The sequence below is a fragment of the Polyodon spathula genome, chromosome 9 (assembly GCF_017654505.1).
Source record: "Polyodon spathula isolate WHYD16114869_AA chromosome 9, ASM1765450v1, whole genome shotgun sequence".
Taxonomy (NCBI): Eukaryota; Metazoa; Chordata; class Actinopteri; order Acipenseriformes; family Polyodontidae; genus Polyodon; species Polyodon spathula.
Genome location: NC_054542.1, coordinates 36,650,790 through 36,672,892, shown reverse-complemented (window position 1 = coordinate 36,672,892; position 22,103 = coordinate 36,650,790). Strand labels below are relative to the sequence as shown.

At 36.6% G+C, this 22,103-nt stretch overlaps 1 protein-coding gene across 3 annotated transcripts in view; it reads left to right on the top strand.

Moving 5' to 3' along the window:
• Positions 1 to 22,103, top strand: part of LOC121320763 (B-cell CLL/lymphoma 9 protein-like) — an 86,007-nt gene that overhangs the window by 50,703 nt on the left and 13,201 nt on the right. For all 3 annotated transcript variants that reach the window (XM_041259377.1, XM_041259376.1, XM_041259375.1), the window contains exons 3-4: positions 5,586 to 5,666; positions 20,186 to 20,472. In XM_041259377.1, the coding sequence (XP_041115311.1) occupies positions 20,240 to 20,472 (233 nt within the window). In that variant the 5' untranslated portion in view covers positions 5,586 to 5,666; positions 20,186 to 20,239. The remainder of the gene's footprint in view (positions 1 to 5,585; positions 5,667 to 20,185; positions 20,473 to 22,103) is intronic.

Sequence of the window (22,103 nt, the reverse complement as noted above, 5' to 3'; positions counted from 1 at the left end):
CCTTCTGGAAGGTAATGTAAACTCACCCAACTTTAGAACATCTCACGCACGACGTGAGTGCTGCTCCGCTCCTTCTCCTCGAATCTAAACAGGACGAAGCTGCAGTGCCGTTGCAGCGTCACAAAAAAAGAACAACGACTTAAGACACAAGCGTCCTGAGTATTTGAATATATTAACTGTTTAGTATTTGTAAATAGCTACGTTTTATTAAGTTGTCATCAAAAGTACATACCCCAAATATCCATACATTGGGCTATGTAAACTTTTGACGGTCACTTTTTTGCTTTGTTAAACAGGTGCAGATGCCAGTGGACGTCAAAGAAACAAAAGTAATATTTGAGTATATCGGGAGAATTATTAAAAAAAAAAAATGCTATCAAAAGTAATTTTATACAAACACTATCCTGGATTGTATTTTTTTCCCCAGTTATTTTGTTGTAAACCACTTAGTTATTGGTTTAGTTTCAAACATGGTTTAACACAACGTTTTTTTTGTTTTTGTTTTGTTTTTATTGTTATTTAAATAAATATTTTGATTGTACCCATGATTAGCTTAAAAACACAACATTTTTTTAATTATATATATTTTTTACAAATGTTGTTTGTTTGTGACAACTGCGGCGTGAACTGGGGAGAGCAAGAAAGCAGAGCTGTTGTAACTTTGTGGGGCATTATTATTATTTATTATTATTATTATTATTATTATTATTATTATTATTATTATTATTATTATTATTATTCATTTTTAGTAGTATTTGTAACAAGGCTAATTGTGAAAAAATAATATATATATATATATATATATTGTATACAGTAAATGTATATATGTGTGTGTGTGTATATATATATATATATATATATATATATATATATTAAAGATAAAATATACACATATATATAATATATATATATATACACACTACGTGTGTGTACATCAGTTAAGTGTTGTCATGTCATTTTAGTCTTAAAATATGTGTCTCATCTGTCTGATATAATATACACACACACATATACACATATCATATGTGTTATCATTTTAGTATATATATGTAAACAATCATATATATATATATATATATATATAATGATATTATTGATTATATAGTATGTATATATATATATATGTGTTTATGTATCATATTATATTAACATATTGGTGTTATATATATATATATATATATATATATACACACATATATATATATATATATATATATATATATATATATATATATATATATAGTGTGGTGTTTGTGTGTATGTATGGTATAGAATATAAGATAGATAATATAATACAACACTTATTATATATATATGTAATAATATACATGATTTGTTGATTCTGTCTACTTATTTTACTGTTGTGAAGAAAGTACTGAATTTGCTTGTTTTCCTCCCTGCCATATACTTTCATTAGAAAGCAACATATTGTTGTAGTAAAGGTAGGGTTAATTTACAAGGCTGCCAATTCCATTCGGTAGTTAAGGGGTGGGGATTGATGTCTGTCGAGAGGAGGGGAAGGCATCTCTTGTCGGTACAGGAGAGTGCTGTGTGGCTGTTAACAGCGTGTGTGTCCTGGGAATAGACAGAAAGCCTCCGTCTGCAGTACTGGTAATCCCATATATTCATGTGCAGTCAATTTGTTATTGATAAGGGTGAGACACATTTACAGTAAGAAGTAACCTAGATGCTGACCCTAGAACCGACAAACCCTGTGGAAAGTAAAAGGGGCTGAGCAAATCAGACTGGTGTGTGTGAGTACCATTTTGTGGGAAATCATATTGCCAGCAGCAGGCTTATAGTGGAAGTGTCTATGCATGCATGATGTGAGCTTTCCTGTACAATATTTAGAAGAACATTTTAATTGGTTTAGAATACAGTTCTGTACTGGTTGGTTACATATATGGATTATTATACCCTGTTGGGTGTATAGTGGAAATGTGTGGCTATATGTTAGTCTGTTACACATTATAGAGTTGTGCATCAGATTCCAGAGAATTGGTTATCCATATATGATAAAACTTTGGTTAGGACATCATTTAGCAGAAGTTACCGGTACTATAATAGAATCAGTGTATACTGTATTATCAGAAGCGTGTCCATTCTTCTGTCTGTGTTTAAGTAACACTGTTATTTTTATTTATTTATTTTTTATATACTTGGAGACTATTATTGTTACTGTTATAAATGAGACAGTTATTTGTTTGCCAAGTTCTTCCATTGCTCAGTGACTAAATTGACTGAAATGTATTTGGCCAGAGTTTATGTAAATTTTACTTTTGGAAGAATATTGCTGTGATTAATTTAAACTTGCTGAACTCAATCCAGTTTAACACTACATTTTATAATCATCTTGCTGTTCCATTGTGGACGTATCACTAAAACTCATTTGCTGTCATGTTGCAGGAGTATGCTGTGTAAAATGTTTGAGTATCTTATGTGCCTGGTGCACCTAGTCATTATGCCTTTGGGCTATTCCACATCAAATGGACCAGTGTTACCTTCGTCGCTCTCAGATTCTTTTATTTTGCATATGAATGTACCTGAAGAGTTTTAAGAAGAATCCCAAAATATTAACTCTCAAGTCTCCTTATTTTTGAAGTTAGGGGCCTATAATGAGGGTGTGCACATGACAGATGAAAACAAGCACTGAAAAGGGGCCAAGTTTGAGATTGCAGATCTTTTAAAAGTATTCAAAATCTCTTCTTGGTACTTGCTGTATGCACAGAACTACTCTTTTAGTTTGGTACAGTGTAAGCAAACTGTAAAAATCAATTTCCCATTCCCTTTAACACATCATTGATCAAAACTACTGTTAGCAGTATTCTGTTGACCACAAGCATTGTATAATTTGTTTTACCACAATTTATTTAAAGTGCTATAAAAAAAACTTGTGTGACAGTAGGGTGATTTGTTTATTTATTTATATTTTTATTTTAAATATGTATATTTTCCAACCCTTGCCAGAACAGGGGGGGTTCAGGGTATCCCCTTTCCTCGAGAAAATGTGGGACAATGACCTAAATTATTTATTATATTTTGACTCGGTAAAAGAAAACAACAACATTGGTTCATTTTAAAGTTTTTTTACATTACCCAACGAGTAATCTTGCATATGAGTTTTATTTTGCAAGTTACACAATAACTGTCACAGGTCTGGAGGTGTTATGGTCAGTTTGCCGGTCACTTGTGTGGTCTGAGATAGCAATTGCTTTAAAAAGGATTTGGAAATGGAATTGGAGTTGAAAAGCAGAAATTGACACCAACCCTGTTGAGGACCGTGGATGTTAATGTGATGGGGGCAAATACTGTACAGAACAAAGGTGAGATGATGCCAGTAAAAATGATCATGTACTAGACCTGCAGACACAGAAGGATTGAGTTGTGTTGGAATAGTTACTTTTTTTTCTGTTTTTGCTGCACGGGGGGGGCTTATCTTCAACAGAAATGTGACAAAGTAAGCTGTTGAGCAGGGAGGGCTCTTCCTGTCAACTGTTTGAAATCAAAGAATTCAACTACAAGGTTTTACTGATGGAGCATGGGACTTGCATCTGTTACATAACCCCCACTGTCAGCACAGGAAAACCTTAAAACAATTAAAGCCAGACCAGGCCTGATAGCATGCATCACTTCACTAGCAAGACCAATATACACAATACCAGCACAAATTATGACAACAGCAAGACTAGGGGTGGGTATTTTAGTGTCCATTTTCCCCACTTAGACTCCTTATTTATGAAGTACCCTGGTATCTCTGACTAGATAATCGTCTCCTTTTTATAAATATGCTAAATATTTTAACGTGTAAGACGTCTCACGAGTAGAATGGTCCCCTGGAATGTTCTGCTTTTTCTAGGAAAGCTGTACAACTGGGTATGGGGAGTTTGTTGCTGGATATTTTTGCTCTGACTGTTTTCTCACTAAACATTTTGGTATCCCTGAAAAGAAAATGTACATTTTTTATCAGTTTTTTTGGACATGAAAGGATTGTTAGCGCATGCATTGCTTAAAACACAAAGGATTGGTGCACGAACAATTTCTTTGGTCACATATGCAAAATTGTATTTCTGACTATTGGAAGGTTTAAGGCTTTGATTCAAACTTGTTTTTGAGTGCCAAAATATGGTATTCTGTTAAATGGTCTCTGTGCTGGTAATTGTTGCTACACACTTGCTCTGTAAACTATTTTTAAACATTTAGCAATGCAACATGATACATTGCATACTATGGGTGCAGGTTATGTGGATACTAATGGGGGGGTTTAAAACCTTAGCTAATTTCTGTCATTTTTCTGTGTTGCCCATCACATTAATCAGGTTTTCAGTGTAAATGGCCAATATCCCCCAGGCAGATATTAATGTGCTGCAACTGCCACAGCTATAAGGCATATTTTGCAAATGGTCAGAACTCTTTATTGCCAAGACAATATAATGCAATGCCAGCATATCCTGCCAGACCAATAAAGGTTTATGCCAGAATAACAGCATGCCAGTTTAGTGCTGTTCCACTGTCATACCATGCCAGTGTTGAGTCATCCCAGAAAAATATCCCAGCCATTTAATACCATAGAATAATTATGAAATTCAAGTATGTTAGTATCTGGGGTGATTCAAGGACAGGATATAGCTAATATGTGGTCTGTGAAGGCTATGTTTGTTTAAGGTGCACAGAGCAGAGAGCATATTTGCATTGCTTTTGGAGGATGTAGTCTAGGTCTCTGCCTTTTACTCCTCAGACCCAGTGGGAAGGAGTCAGCTGTACATATTAACTTAAGAATTATCTTTAGGTAATATAGGTACATATTGTGCTGATGTAAGCTTTAATTCTGCGTAATTGTATTGGAATCTACTGGAAGACTAATAAAGGGAAAATATTTGCATATCAGGAACAATAACAAGTGTGGTCGAACACAATTTCTATTCAGGGACAGCCATCAAAGTATTTGGTCAAATACTTTGTCCCCTTCAAGTTGCCATAGGGTTGGTTTGCTCCACATTGTGGTGTGAAGTGTTTTGTGGGGGTGGCTCTTTTCAAATGACACTCAGAAAATATATAATTATATTTATTAATTTTCCCAGTTTTTCTCCCAATTCGGGAATGTCCAATTACTATTCAACCTGGCTCACCACTGCAACCCCCGAACTAACTCGGGAGAGATGAAGACGAGCACTCGTGTCCTCTGAAATGAGTGCCGTCAGCGGTCCGCTTTTTTTTTGCTGTGTAAGCCTGCCATGCAGCTATATTCAGAACTTACAGCATTGGAGGACCACCCAGTTCCTAACTGCGAACAGGCCGACCTGCAGACACCCGGTCAGCCACAAAAGTCGCTCGCTGGTGTGCGGTGCGCCTAGGACTCGCCAGCCGACCTAACCCCTACCCCACCTGGGCAGCGCTTGGCCAATTCTGCACTGCCCCCTGGGAACTCCCATAGTATGGTTGGCAGTGGCATAGCTATAGGGGACATCCTGTATTACCAGATGTGCCACTCGGGAGCCTCAGTCATTTTGTTTTTGAACAAATAAGGCTGTAGATATTTGTACACTGCAATGGTTCATAACCATAATGTCTATGTTTTATTTTCCCAGGTAGCTGGATTTCATTCTATTGTACCACTGAAGTGCAGCTGCAGAGATGGCCACGGCTATATCATGACACAGAGGGACATGGTGAGTCACATTTCCTGCCACAGAACCGTACTGTGTTTTATCAGAAGTTGCTCACTAGTTGCAAATATCCCAAGACTCCACTATCCAAAGTGAGAATGTTTTTATTAAAGAATGGCTTTGGACCACAGTAGATTCTAGTACACAACTGTCTTGCTCATTCTTGCATGCAGAGAAAAATATGTTATTTCACATGTGAAGACTGCACCCTAGATTTAAATAATTGTGTTTCTGAAGAGTTGAACATTCCCTGAAAAGGGTGTTTCTCTCTTCTTGGTAGGGTCTTTGGTCAGTTTCATAAAACCCCTCAATTTCCCCTTAGTTTTTTCCCTTTAAGTGTTTGGGTTTAACACGGTTAACACAGCCTTTTCTTTCTAATGTATGAGCCCTTGAAAGTCATCAGTTTACCAGAAAAAAAAAGTTTACTGTGGATTAATTAAACCCCTTGTTCATTATCATGAGTAATTTGGTATCTGGAACACCTCCTAGGTATTGCAATTATTTGTTATGTCTAGCAAGCAGTTTGCTGTAGTACAGTTAAGGAACAGTAAGGAGCGGAGTCCAGCAAAGACTTGCACAGCAGTTATGCAGTGTATTAGATTGTTTAATGTATTGATCCAAGGAAAGCAAATGCAGAAAGAGAGGAAGAACACTGCTTCGAAATACATTGCCTTAGAACACAGGACTAGAACACAGTGCACTGTTCAAGGTGGCTGAGGTACTTAAAATGTACTGTGTTGGAAGCAAGGTATTTCCTAAAATCAGTCAAGGTGAACATGTATATACTGAAATAATGTTTGAAGTCTGTAACTACTGAATATTGATTCTGTAGGTTCACCACTGAGCTAATCATGTGGCTACTGTAAAAGATGGGAACATTTGTTTTACATATGAGGTGGCTGGTATTTTTTAGTATACTGCATGTTTTTGTGAGTATCAGATTATGGAAATATGATTGTGTCTTTGTCTGTACATCGTTCCATCTATGCCACTCTTTCATTTTAAAGCATCTCTTGAAGACCATAAGTTATTCCACATACTGTACAGCAGTCATTAAGCATCCCTGTAAAGGGAACTTGTATGAGTTTGTATACCTGCTGCCACACCTACTTCTGCTGATGTTTCATAATCCAAATATTTTGTGTTGTGGAAACTATGCAGGCAAAATCTAAAGACATCCTTCACTTTGACCTGCGACCTAAGATGGCCACCATATTTCGGTCACGGTCCATCGTGGGAATAACTTTCCTATAAAAATGAACCATTCACTGCTGCATTGCTTTAAACTCTGGCCATATGAATGATACAGACTTTGACTACAAGCTTTGACATGGAGTACACAGTTTTACTTTACAAATCATTTGATTGAATATGGCATTCGAGTGTGCTCCTGGGGATGCTTATATATTTGTCACAAAGACATGCATTTCTAGTTTTAAAACACTTACTTATGAGACTAACACCTCAGTTGCTTAACTAATGATATTAGACACCACTCATTCAGTTTCCGTTCACTTGTGGGCAGTTCCACAATTTCAGATGTACATTTCAGACACTTTTGAGATGTGGGTAATCATTAGCAATCATTACGTTTTTACTTGGGCCTAGTATGTCAACCAATTAGGACTGTAATTCAGATATAAATTTGTCCACCTTTCTTGATAAGGGAGAAATTCTCATAAAATACTATGGTGTTGGACATGCTCATACAAACTGACTCTTTCATCTCACAACACTGTACATTTGTTAACAATAAAAGAAGTCTGTTTAAAAAGCTGATTCTGACGTTCTGGAGCATTTAGTCTCCTTTGGTATTGAAAGCAGTGGGGGATGTCTCGTTGAATAGAATGGTTGGTTTTCCTTTGATCTTCATGGATCTTCATGGATTTTGTTGCTATGCCTTTTTGTTCTTTGTTTTCTTAGACAGGAAAAAAAAAAGTTCTGTTTGTAGATTTTAGTGTGTTTCTTATTATGTTCAAAATGTTAATAAAGATTTGTTTTGTTTTAACATTAAGCCCTGTTTTCTAAAACTATAGATGATCACCTTCTTATTTCGGATGACTTTTAATTGTGAGGTTGCCTAATTTGTGGAACTGCCCTTATATACCATTTATTAAGTTGTTTTGTTTTTGTACTTCAAGGTGAAGTTCCAGTTACTTAATTATTTGTATAAGAAATACATAGTCTTCTGTTAAAGTATCTTGTACAGTAGTTCCATAGTGTAGTGGTTTTGATTTTAATGTAGTGTGTGTGGAGGGCTGGATACTTGTAGAATGTTTATATTTTCTCTTAAACTGGCATAGATGTTAACATGATTTAGTCTTGGTTCACTAAACTGATAAAAAATAAAACAACACAGTTTTGTGATTTACAGGTAAGAACCAACAGCTTCTGGCTGATGCATTAATCTAAATCTGTTTTTTTAGCAACAGTTTCAAGCTCATTTTGTCAAACTTCTTTAACAGTATTGCAGGGATGCAAATAAGACTCGCATTATATAGCACTTAGATCCATTCCTGGTTTTACAATGAGCTTAATATAAGAAATGCCTGAACCTGTTGCCTATACACCTGGGCTAATCAACCTGGAATGGGTTAACTGCTGTGCAACAGGAGTCTTGTTTTCATCCCTGGTGTTGGTCATTCTAGTGTTTCTGAGTGTTTTGTTATCTTAAAGTGTTGTAAATGTTTTCTGTTTTTGCAGCTGAAAACAGTCAGTCTGAGTAATCAAGTGGTTTTTGCTGTTTATTATTTTGACAGATTCAAGCTGCAGGGAACTGTAACCCCAATATTGCCAATAAACAGCACACCAGGGACTCTAATGTTCTGTGGCTACTGGTTTATTTTGAGATTGGTCTAGGGACAGTGTGGAACATCTAGAATGTAATTGTCAACCGCGGGACGTTATACAGATTTTGTTTTGTTTTGCATTTCTTTTCCTGCCCAGCGAGTGTGTTGGATGCCGACTCACTTGGCAATCAGTTCTTCAGTTGAGGATGTAGACGTTCTCATTTTGTTTTGTCTGAAAAGGGAGAATATTAGTATGCACTCTTTAATTGCCATAGCATCTACTTGACCTTTTTACAAAAAAAATAAATAAATAAAAATTACAGACAAATGTGTGTATCTGATTTCTGGTTCCATATTTTTTATTATTTTTTAATCTGACTTATGCACGTAGCACATTGTTGCTAAGTCTGCCCAATAAACCTCCTTTTATAACTAATTGATGTGTGGGAGCATAGCGCTGCCTTTTGAAACTTGTTTTTTTACGAATCAAACTGCAGGACTTTGCTCAGGTTGGTACCTTAACGACTATCAAAGATACAGTATCTTTTTTTTTTTTTCTTTCTGACAAATATTAAGCAGTGCTTTACTATGGCCAGATTCTCTGCACGTATGTGTTTATTAATGTCATTATTAACTGGTTATTGTTTCAGGTACTATTAACAAACATATAAAACCAGCCAGTGCTTCATATAAGCAACTGTACAGGATGCTGTAAAATACAAATAACATTAATAATAATAATAATAATAATAATAATAATAATAATAATAATAAAATAATAATATCTATTTTTATTTAGTGACTTTCATAGTGGACCACCATCACAAAGCGCTTTACAGAGGTAGGCTGTGAACCGCACATTATATGAAGAGTCACTAACATTGATTTAACATCACATCCGCAAGATGGAGCACAAGGAGTTTAAGTGATTTGCTCAGGGTCACACAGTGAGGCAGTCAGTGGCAGAGATGGGATTTAAACCGGTGACCTTCTGGTTACAAGCCCAGTACTTTAACCACTGGACCACATTGCCTGCTGTAGGAATAGGCATGTTACATAATGGAGGCTGAACACATTTGCTCACCATTTTTCTTTCTTTCTTTGTTTTTTTTTATAACAATTGTTTTGGATAGCAGTGGAAGGCAGTCATCCTGGTCCTGTGGTTGTGTTGAATTGTTTCAGATAGCTAGCAGTGGAAGGCAGTCATTCTGATCTTGAGGTTTGTGTTGAATTCTGTGTGGTGTGTGTGTGAGCCTTTGTCCCTGCAGGCAGTCAGGGAATGGGTTTCTCACAGATCAGCCAGGGCTACACTTTAGAATAGGATTTGTATAATACTAGCAGTAAATGGACGAGCCTTATTTATTTTATTTTTTTAAGCTACCGCCGATGGTTTAGGAGGAGAGGGTGTGCTGTTTTTCTGTAATGCCAAAGAGCTGTGGCTGTTTTGCTAGTTCAACGACTAAATATGGAACCCTTTTCACTTGAAAAATACGAATCTGCGCTTGTTCAGTAACCTGTGTCTTGTGCTAAAACTGAATGACTGAACTCATGAAATATGTTTCATACATATGAATCTTGCAGTGTTAGGTAAGGGTGTAAATCGTTTAGAGTTGAAACGTTAGTAAAGTGTCAAACGTTTTTAGTTTTGCTTAGTCGTTTAAACTTTGTCAAAAATGTGCAGGTCAAATATTAAGAAGCGGCTGACTGCAAATAACTACTCATTTTTAAAAAATTATTAATTTCTACCTTTGTCACGTGGCATCATTGTCATTGGCTATTCACCTCCCAATGTCCCGCATACTTTTGGTCACGTGACTAGTCTGTTTCTATGAGGTTGGATCTAGCGTGGAGGAGGTGGGTTGCAGATATGCAAGTGAAATATTAGGGCTTTAAAACATAACGCCTTTGATTGAGATGCAACCAATTTCAGTTGTGGAGGATACCAGATTCAACTTTTAATGTCTTTTGTTGAGTCAGATTACAGAAGGCTGTGTTGACCTTTTTTTGTTTGTTTGTTTGTTTGTTTGTTTTTTTGTTTTTGTTGTTCTGGGACTGAGACTCCAGCGATGTTAATACTTAAAAAAAAAAAACATAAGATAACTATTATAAGACAGCTATTATTATTATTATTATTATTATTATTATTATTATTATTATTATTATTATTATTATTATTATTATTATTTGTTGTTGTTGTTAATACACTGAATGTTGATTCTTTGAATAAACATGATACTGTACTTGGAATAAAGTCAGTCTAGTTGAACATAACTAGCTTTTGTCTCTCATATAAAGTAAGTAGGGTGAAGTAACAATTTGGATTTGTAGCACTGTTTGAATTAGACTGCATAACATTTCTATAATAGTGCAGTTAATGCTCGCCCTCTAATGAAAACACACCATTGACGTACCGCCGAAGCTATTACTTTTTTTCATATTGCTTCACTGTTTTATAAATTTATATATAAATGGCTTAATGTAGTAACTTATTTGATTTAATTTAGTTATTTCTTCTGTCAAACAACTTATTGGGCTTTTAAATAGGCCAGGTCTTCATTTTTCATGTACAAACGAGATTCAGCATGTTAGTAAGCGACTAATCTTTATTAAAGATATAATGAAAAATAAAGCGTTTTGCTGGACACACTATTACAATCGTTATGACGACTAATTATATTTAAATTAATAAAGATGAGACGCTTCAGCATTTAAATTAAAAAATAAGATTTGCGATTTAAAAGCCCATTTGGTGGTTTTGCGAAGAAAATAACATACAGTATTTGCTTTAGCAAAAGTCGACCTCGTGTTGAGCCTCCCGTTGTGAGGGCGAGGTGCGGGTAAAATTATCATTATTATTTTTATTATATATTTTTTCATTTGTTATTGAAACAGAGATGGTAAGTTTAGTGAAACTGAAAACAAAAAGTAACTTCTGAAATCGAAACTGCTGTTCGAGTGCACTTAAGGCGTTAGTTTTCCTAAATATATGTGGATATTCTGACTGTGTTTGAGCATCAGATTTGTAAAAATAACAATTTTATAAACACTTCAATCTAGAACCACCAGACGCGTCATTTCGACTTGTGTTACAACACAGTACTTACAGTGTTGATTACTTTTTAGATATGTCCGTCTTCTACTTAGTCCTGAAAGAAGGGGAGGAGGGTTTTCATATTTCCAAAATGTGTTTTGTGTTAGTCGTGCAGTGCATACTGTGTCCTGTACGTTAGTTCACAGACTGCTATACAGTTGCTCCCCTAGTAAAAGCACTGGCGATTGTCAGGCAGTGAGTCTATTCATAAGATGCCGATCTTGGCTGGGGAGCCACATTGAGTGCTGAGGGAGAGTTGGGGAGAAACGTTGGCTGGGGATAGTTCGCTTCATTTCCCAGGCAGGGCCTCAACTCAGGGGTTCAGAAGCATGTTAACATACTCTGCTTACTGTAGAACAGATGGGTGAGAACATTGCCTGTTGAACCTTAATACTGATCAGCAAATGCGTTGCAGTGGTGAGAAGAGACTTGAATCACAAAGTTAGTTGGTGGTAAAAGTTGATTTGGTTTAAAAAATAAATAAAAACAAAGGATGCTATTCAGCCAACTGGTCCAGTGTGTTTTGGCCTTTGTGATATGCTAAACAAATGACAAGAGTCAGTTTGAAAGTAGATAGCTGTTGCTATAGTGATAGTAGTCCACCTTTCCTTTGTCAGCTTTAAAACAAAACAACATTCAATTGCCTTTTAAGAGCCCAGTGTTGCTGGTTTATTTTTGCTGGCTACTGATAATTCAAAATAATTTTAAATGAGTGCAATTTGGCATGAATTCCCTGGGTTAAAATCACCCTCTGAGGGCGGAGGAGGAGGAAGAGAGAGAGGATGAATCATGCTGATACAGACTGACAGTATCCCCTGCTGGGCTGTTACAGACTTCATTTTACAGCATGAAGAAACACTGCTAGTGGATGTTGTTTAATACTAGTCTGCTTTGATAATGATCAACCTTTTACTTCCATGCAGCAGGGTTATTATTCACCAAACTAGCAGTGCGAGTGAGGGTCCCTTGAGTCTGAGATTTGAGTGCAGACATTTCATAGAAAAGGGTTTATTGTTGTTTTCTGCTTTCAGCCTCATGATCACTGAGTGTGTGTGCGTGCTCGTGTGCTGAATTTCCGACAAGGACAAAGCATTGGTTAAGATTTCAGAAGAACTTGATTTCTAATGGTAGCTACTGTACGCACTTGTACTGTGGATACTGTAAGTAACTGGTTTGACTTGAATGGTGGAGAGATGGTGGTTAGGGGTGGGGTGCTGAATTATTATTATAAGCATTTTTATTTTCTCGTGTTCAGTTATTCCTTTGTCCCCGTCTGATCACAAAAGCAGTGTTAAGTGTCAGTGTATCACAGTTGAACGTATGTTGTGTCTCAGAGTGCATATCTTACCAGTATAGTAGACTTATTTGTTTTTAGGGGTGAAAAGGGTTGTCCCTCCCCCCATTTTAGGCCTTCCCGGGGGTCCGGGGGGGTGGTGATAAAACTTAATTCCACCCCACACCTATCATGAGAAAACTATGGGGGGGGGGGGGGGGGGGGGGTTGTGATAATTCCGATATACCACTATGTTGCGATGTTCATCAGGCAATAAAATAACCAGTATTTCAATAACAGCGTCTGTATTTTTGGTTTAAATGTTTCAAGGAAACATCTCCTGGAAAATGTCAGCTATTATCACACGATCTAATCACTTCCTGTGAGAACTTGTAGTGTGAGCAATGCTAACGCAAAAGAAAGTGTGGCAGAATCACCCAGAGATTTTGAGCTGCTAAATTCTACAAAGTCACATGTGTGGAATCATTTCCTAATTAAAAAACCACCAGAACCAGATAAATAAATAAATAAATAAATAGTTTATAACATTACTTGCCACTATCTTTTTTAATTTTAAATAAATGTGTAGCACTTATTTTTGCTTTTGTAATATATATTAGGCCTAAGTCTTAAAGCAAGGTCAGTCGTTATTCCAAACCCCGGTACTGATCAATTTTATATAAATCAGCTTCAAACTCGTGTTTATGGCAGGTCAGAGGTTGCACTTTTGAAAAACATGTTTAATGTAAAATGAAAATAAAGATTTATCACTAGATTAAAAAATTACATTTTAAATCATTGTTTGCAGAGAACTACTAAGTAGCTTTCAAACCAGCACTGTTTTTCTATTTTTCAAAATGGGAGCACATGCATGTACTTCAGAGGATCCAACAAAAATATGTTGCTGGGCATTTCATGTGAGAGTTTAATTGTCATATTACATTTATAATACTTTAAATTCCATAAAAATGACAAAATGCACAGCTTATATATGTAGATTTATTTTGGTAGCAAAAAATCTACATCGGCGTCATTCGGCAAAGAAATATTGCCTTCAGTATTGCAATATATTGTACCAATATAATATACCACCCTTAGTACTATGGGCATTATACTGTAGTTCCTGCTGGTAGTGCATTATTAGACAATTATATAATTAGCCTACATTCAACAGAATGTGTTTATAAAGAAATAAAGATGTGATATATTACCACCGTAATTTATCTCTGGTACCAATGGCTTACCTCTTACATGTGTTTTTTTTTTTTTTTTTTTTTTTTTTTTTTTTTTTAATGAGTGTACATCCATGCATGATATTTATTATCTTATCTTCAGCATGATTCTCAAGAGACTAAAAATCAGGTGTCCTCAGAGTTGGTCAAAAGCAGAGGACGACTAGTAACCTCCCAGACGTAGATTAGTTTTCATGAAGGAAAGTCGATTTTTAAATGGTGAACTGGCTCTAAATAACTCATTTTGTTGTACTTTCTTTTCCAAAGGCTAGAGTAACCATTTCGTCCCTTGAGTGATATGTATTTGCATACATATCTTCAAATGCACCGTTTAAAGCATCCATTTAAGTCACCAATAAGCTAAACACATTATTTTGACTTCTCTTTATAATGCATCACTACAGGAGAGAAGATGCTGCATCTTAATAGACTTTACCCTCGTTAATATAGTTTTGGCCATCAAATTCACATTCCTTCTAGGGCTGGAGGCAGTTTTTACGTGATCAGAAATGAAATTGCTTTAGTTTTCAATGAACCCTTTCCCACATCACTGATGTCTGGAGATGACTATAGCATGTAGATAAACATGGAAACCTCTGGATTCGTGCAATGCAAACAGCCTGCAGAGACTGCTCTTGCATTTTCCAATTCCTTCTCTCTTTCTCTCCCATTTGTGCCCCTGTGGGCTGTAGTTTCAAACAGACTCTGTCTACTCTGGGATTGTTTACCATGCCTGTTGGGCCAGGCCCAGTGTGTTTCATGTCTGGCTGACTAATTGATAATGAAGGTTGTTGGCTCTTCGGCTGTCAGGAACCGCTGCAAGCAAGAGTCGTGTAAAAAGCTGTATGTCTTTATTGTAATGTATTGCTAGTTCTGAACTTACTGCTGGTGGTGCTGCTGCTGCTACTACTTAGGAAGCCAAACAGTCCAGGAGGATGTGTCAGTTATTCAGATTTACAACTTTCCTATTGGGTTCCTTTGGTCGTAATTTATAGTGCATAGACAATCATGGTTCCAGGTATATTGGCACAGTTGTTGGTTGTGATTTATTAAAATTTGATTCCCTTGAATACATTTATTTCTACCAATTGGGAAGGTGGTTGACTAAATGCAATGTCAATCCAAAACGTTTGGTCATCCTGAAACAATTGGTATAAATAGGTGCTTTGGATCTGAATGTAATTGCTGCCACAAAATCCCACTAGTGGCGGTGATGTTACAAAGGAACCACTGTCACTTTCTCACAGCCTCACATTTTACAGGCTATTAGTTGTGGCTTCATATTTGCAGAGTTATTTATGAGATGCATTCATAATGTTACTTTGACTCTGACCTCTCCACCAATATGGTTTTCATGTTGGGTATTGTTCGTTTTGTATGAGACAGCTCATTTTTAAATATTGTCAGAATTTTTGGTATACGAGTCTCTCTGTTAAGTTCAATTACATTGTTTTGCCCTGTACCCATATAAGTTATAACATGCTTTGTCACAGATTCTCTGCTATGGGTGTACCAAGAGTAACCACAAGTAGAAAATAACATGCGAGTAGATGCTTATTTATAAAACACGTTGAGGTACCATAAATTAGGCCTGCACCAGCTGTGGTTTTTGAGGCCAGTTTCAGATATTGAAGTTCCATATCAATGATTGGAAGAATTTTTTTTTTTTTAAACCATTATTAATAAAATTGTAAACCATCACTTGAAACTGTAAGTACCACTTTTCTACTTATTTTATGTATTTTGATAGATTACACATTCTGCCTAAACCCCAGAGCTTCCATCATCCAGCACCGTGTATGATGTAGCTGCAAGATTTTGTAAATATAGTGAAAATATAGTTTCACGTTTAGTGAAATGATTGTTTCTAAAATTAAGTAGGCCTCTGTTGCCTATGTGGAATGCCTTTGGTTATGATATTGAATAATAGGCTTTTTGAGATTTCATGGGTTTGGGGTTGAAGATATACAGTAGAGTCCAATTATTCAAACTAATTGGGCTGATACTAGTTCGCATAATCGTTTAGTACACAAGTACGTACTGATGAGATATAGCTAGTAACCTGTTCTATCACATTAAGCAAACAAATCATTAAATTAATACAATTCAGTAAAACTAACACCTACTGTACAGTTAAAGTAGTGAAATACTGTAATTAAACCATATATCAAACTTTAAAAATCATCAAATACAATTCAGTACAACTTTGACACATTACAGAACTTTATGAGTCGTTAAACTTCAAAAATTCAGTAAAATGTTTATGTACTTTGATACATGCTGTTAATGCATTGTTGTAATAACATGCAATTGACATGAATAAAAGTTCTTAGCTGTTCAGTAACAGATAATCTCCAGCCCTTACTGACGAAATAGAAGAAAAATCAAGAACGAGGTGACACTTTTACTTTGCTTGACTGCAACATTTATTTTTAATTTAGTAGTCGCCAATTGATTTTCACCCCATTTTTCTCGCAATTTGAAATAGCCAATTGAATTATTTTAGGCTCAGCTCACCGCTGCCATCCCCACGCTGACGCGGGAACGGCGAAGACGCTGTCCTGCGAAACGTGTGCCGTCAGCCGACCGCTTCTTTTCACTCACCCTGGCTGACCAAAGCCCTCCACACCCGGTCCACGCTCGGCCAGTTGTGAGCTTTTCCTTGGTAACTCTTGTCCACGGTCGGCAGTGGAATAGCCTGGACTCGAACCTGCACTCCACACAGAGCAGCCACTCAGGAGCCCTGCTAACTGCAACAATTTAAAACACAATGATCCATCTAAGGTTTTGGTGGTCTGACTAAGTCTGTAAATTTAATTTGCCTCCGTCTGCTGGTCCTTTTTTTTTTTGGTCCTAAATCTCATAGCTGTTTTATCAGCAGAAGCTGTGTACGTAATTCATCACGTGATTACAGGTGAGCTAGGTTGACGTGTAGAACCTTTTCAGACCGTGCATCTCATCTCATCGAGGTTTTCAATTTGGAAAAAGTATCCCGTTTTGTGATTTTTTTTTTTTTTTTTTTTTTTTTTTTTTTTACAGTAATTGCGTTCAGTTGGGTTTTATTGGCGGTCACTTTTAATATAACGTAGACTCTCTTTCAGCATGCCGATGAGAACAGATACAGTAGTAAAGTTGTTTTTTTGTGTGTGGAATACAGTAATTTGTGTGCAACGCAAGATTGGACTAGCCAAAAACATAATCAGTGACACAATTAAGAATAATTTTAAAAAAATGTTGCACTGTTTATTTTTGTTGCCCTGTCACATCTAAGTTGAAAAAATCAGTTGAAAATCTTCAGCTAAATTGGAAGTTTTTGTCAGATTACCCAGTCATGATTTCTTCAAGTCAGTCATAAACCTAAATTCAACTGACTCTGGGGTCTCATTCTGCCAGAAGGGAATGTAGCCAAACACTGCTAGACCAGAAACATGTTTACTTGTATATACATTCACTAATGAGTGGATTGACTGTAGAGTGGTGTTAGAGGGTGCGCTTCACGAAAACCGGCATATTCTAAAGGCATACATTTATAAATCTGTGTTTTCAAGCTTTAAAATCTGCTTTTATTGCATTATTCATGTTGTATTTCTGTTTAACATTTCCAACATGAAATACTGCAGTTACCATGAAAACTAGTGTACTACTAGAAATAATGGAAATAAACAAACCTTTTTTTATTTTGAAGTATTTTAGTACTTTTAATATACTACAATAAAACTACAAACAAATGGTAAATAATATGCATCAAACATGCTCTTGTCAGACACACAGCTTAACAGAAAACACAACATGTTAACTACTCTGAATAAAATACCTGTATGTAGATTTTTTGTTAAACATGTAAAATCTTGGAAGCTGTACAGTGCTGTATTACAGGTAGTCAGGGCAATATATCATTTACTACCTGTACCTGAAAAAAGGTCCAAGAAATGCAGATGATGAACTGTATGAAAAGAATTGGAAAACCCCAAGCACACAATGGTTATGCGTAAACAGGAAATATATTATTATACAGCATTAACAGAACAACAAATGTGTAATTAACGCAAAAATAAATAAACAAGATCGCACTTCATACTGCGAACCATCACACAGAGACGGCATACTTTGAGTTGTCTTAGTGTTTGGTAGTCGGCTGTATTCTTTCTTAAGTTCCATTACCAGGATTGACCGCTCAGAATGAACCTGTTCACTATTGCATTGCTTTAAATTCTAGCCACATCAGTGATACAGACCACATAATTATCTCCATTAAGTTCAATTTCAGTGGTTGGCCAGTTAATATTAACAGTGCGTAAATGTAAAGTTATTGTTTACATTTGCCTATAAGAAGAGTCGGTAGATTGATGTGTCAATGTATGTAATAACACCTGTTTCTTTAAATGTCCACACAAACAAAAGCAGATGGGATATGAGTCAGTTTCTTTTTATTTTCCGTTGCAGTATTTGGCTCATCAAGTTATTGCCTGTGTATTGTGCTCAGTGAGTGTTCCTGCACTCAAGCACACTTCATTTGGAACAGCCCAGGGCTGATCCTCACAGCTTCAGGTCTTCAGAAATTTTCTTCCCTGTGACTTCACAAATCATTTTCCTCCCAATGTGATTTTGAACAAGTTTACCCTACTGCTTTGTGATTTTTTTTTGTTTTTTGTTTTTTTTGGTGTTTTTTTTGTACAAATGTCCTTGTCACCATCATACTGGTTTCCTTGTATTCCTCTTCCTTCTGCTGCCACACACATCTTCCCATCAAGCTAGTGAAAGAGAGTCCTTTTATTTTTAGAACTGGGCCCACTGGGCATTCTTCTTTTTGTTGTTCTGGCTAACGTAGGGCCATTTTCTGGCTTCACGCCCCTTCAGTCACTGGCATGATATCTGTTCCTCACTATCTGGGTTCAGCAATCCGACAAATTCTTTGGTGTGCTTGGTCTCCTGTGTAATTTACACATTTTTCATGGTAACGTTACTAAAAGCAAAAGGAAAGGTATATAAATATGTTACAGCGGTCCTCTAGATACATCATTATATGCAAGTGTGACACACACATTGTGATCATAAGTCTAACACGCGTGTGGAGTTCTTTAACTGTGCTGGAACACACCCAGGCTGGTTTAGCACGGACCTGGCTGTTCACAGTAGGTGATTTATGTTCAACAAGGTATTTCTAAAAATCAGAACTGGCTGCAGGACAAATCCAGCCCCTTCCCCTTCAACTCAATCAATTTCTTTACAATACATTTTTTGGGAGTAGTAAGTGCAGATTCTAGTGAACTATCTACCTTTTGTGGATTTCAACATTCCAAAAGGTACCTGACTGCCCTAATAAGAACTTCAAACAAGATTTCTAACGCATCCTTTTCAGTGCATTGGTTTTAAGTCCTTGTTTTGCTAATTGTACTTGTTTTATTTTTTTTAAATCTGGAATTGAGAACTACTTGTATAGAATAGAGTATCATCAGAACAAGGTAATTATTGTGTGGAAAAATACATAATTCCCAGGGATTAGTCTTATACACATGGAGACGCACATGAGAGACCTTGAAGCACCAACACCTTTTATGTACATAGTCTTGAGGATGTCCATGATTGACACTAAGTACACCTTTTAAATAGCAACTGCTTCAAAGCATTCAAAAAATAAATAAATCGCTTGATTCATTGCTTATGTTGGGTGTACAGTAGCACAATGGGAGTACGGAAAGGGAAGATAACGGCATTTTAAAGAAATAAAAACTAGAAAACCACACCTGTTCCATAGTGTGCTGTATGTTCCATTAGCTGCAGATCTTGCAGTAATCCCATCAATTTAAACCTGGCAGAATGCGAGGAGCTCTGGGTCACTTGCTGCAGTAGCACAGAATGTGCCACTGTATCTAATATTGATGACAGAATGCGTAAATGTGCTGCCCTGTCCTGACCTTTGCCTTGAGGGCCGTCGCCAGCCCAAAATCTATATTTGTTTAGAGAAGGAGACACTACTGTATATCAACATGTAAAAGGAGAAGGTTGGCCATATTGACCTACTGCAAAACATTTATTTTAACTCTTAACATGCTATCCTTTGTCTAAATCCAACTTGATCTGTTGTCATATGACAAGCCTTAGCCAGTTAGCATGCCAATTGTCTTTTTACTTTGTAGTGTGCCCGAGGGATGTAAGGGCTCCTGGGGAGAGACCAGGCACACATACAAAGAATGCTGGAAGTGCAAGAAGAGAGATCAGCACACTTCAACAAAAAAAAGGAGCACGACGAGGCAAAGGACGGCCGCGAGAGACGCAGTGTTTCCCAGAGGAACCCCCGGACTGTGCAGAAAGCCCACGCCAGCCCACACCAGCACTTGAGTCACTCCTCTGTCTCCTCGGGATCTCCGTCAATGCATTCCAGTAACCCCAAAGTGAGGAACTCCCCATCAGCAAACACTCAGAGGTAAATCGCTCCACACTGACTTTTTGTGCTTTTTTTTTTCCTTTTAAAATATTATAATTGAATTTTTTGTCTCAACTAAAATAGCTTAAATGTTTACAAACTTTTACTGATACAAGAAGTAGTAAGAGTATACTTATTTGGGCTACAGGGGAAAAGAAAAAAAGTGGAAAGGAAGTTGGTACCACTATATAACGATGGCCAAACATTGTGCATTCCCCTATGGAATTAACAGATTTTGCTTCATAAAGTTGAATGAAACCTGTGGAAAAATGTTACGTTAATATATTGAATTACATACCGCATAAAATACTGTACTACTATTATGGCTTCCGGTAAACTTTTGAGAGTATCGATTTGTAGGTTCTTTGATTACTTGATGTTAAATAAAACATCTAAATTATGTTCATTTAATTTTATTTTTTTATTTTTCATGTCTCAATCCTTAAATTGTAGGTGTTGCAAAACGTTTGGCTACAGATGTAGATTAAACCCTGGGAGTATAAATATACTGATCTGACAAGTGCACACAAAGCTAAACTGTTTCACTTGCCTGGCATCTGGTGGAAATATTTCAAGCTCAAAAATGTATTTGAAAACCCTAGCGAGTGTGTGCTGGGCCTCAGTGTGAATGGAGCTGTACATGTAGTAACTGCTTTCACACCCTTTGTCAGTAGGGAGTCCACAGTGCTAGATTTCAGCAACCTCAGTTGTATCTCTGCTCGCAATGGATTAAAAAAAAAGAAACACGCAAAAATGTTACATTTCTGTACTGTAATATCTCGTGGAGATATCTGTTCATCTACTGTATGTTGCTGTTGCTATGTCCGTCTGTATCTGTATGCAGATGCAACTGTTTTCCATGCATTTGCTTGGAGTAGAGAAGTGTTACTGACACTACACAGGTGAAGAAAAGATAACCTCACCTGAAACAGACTGCTATTGTCATTGCAGTAAAATCCCTGGTTTGTCCTTCTGTACAGTTACCAATTCTAGGACCCTACACGCAGTGCACTTTATGCACAGTAATCTGGTGTGTCTATAGTAATGGTTGATTTCAAATACATATTTCGGTATAGCTCTAAAAAACATTCTGTTGGGTGGTATCCTTTTGCATGAATGAAATTCTGCCCCCCTCCATGCCCCACCACCCCGAATGCTATATCTTTATGTTCGGAGTGTTTACACCACATTGTATTTTAATAATAAAAAAGGTAATACAATCATGACAAACAAACAAACAAACCAAAATAATGTCAGTGGTAAATTTGAACACTGACTTAAAACGACCCAGGGTTGCTGCATCTTTATTGGTTCTCAAAAGGACATCCTGAGTGGTTATTTACGGTGTTGGTTTGTGATTCTCTTCTCGCATTCCCTCCAGATGGTAGGGTGCTGTATCTGAATAAAATAATTTGCTGGAGTAATCGCAGGCAAGGGTAGAAATTCATTAATCTCTTGATAAGCAGCTGGGCTGCCGACCAATAAGTTTTCTGGCAAGCTGCCAGAAATTAGACAGGATTGCCTTGATGTTTAACTGCATAGCAGTGCTTACAATAATTAGGTATCCATCCTTTTATAACAGTTCTGTTTTGGTATCCCCACTAGGGTAACACTGGTATTACGTATCACTG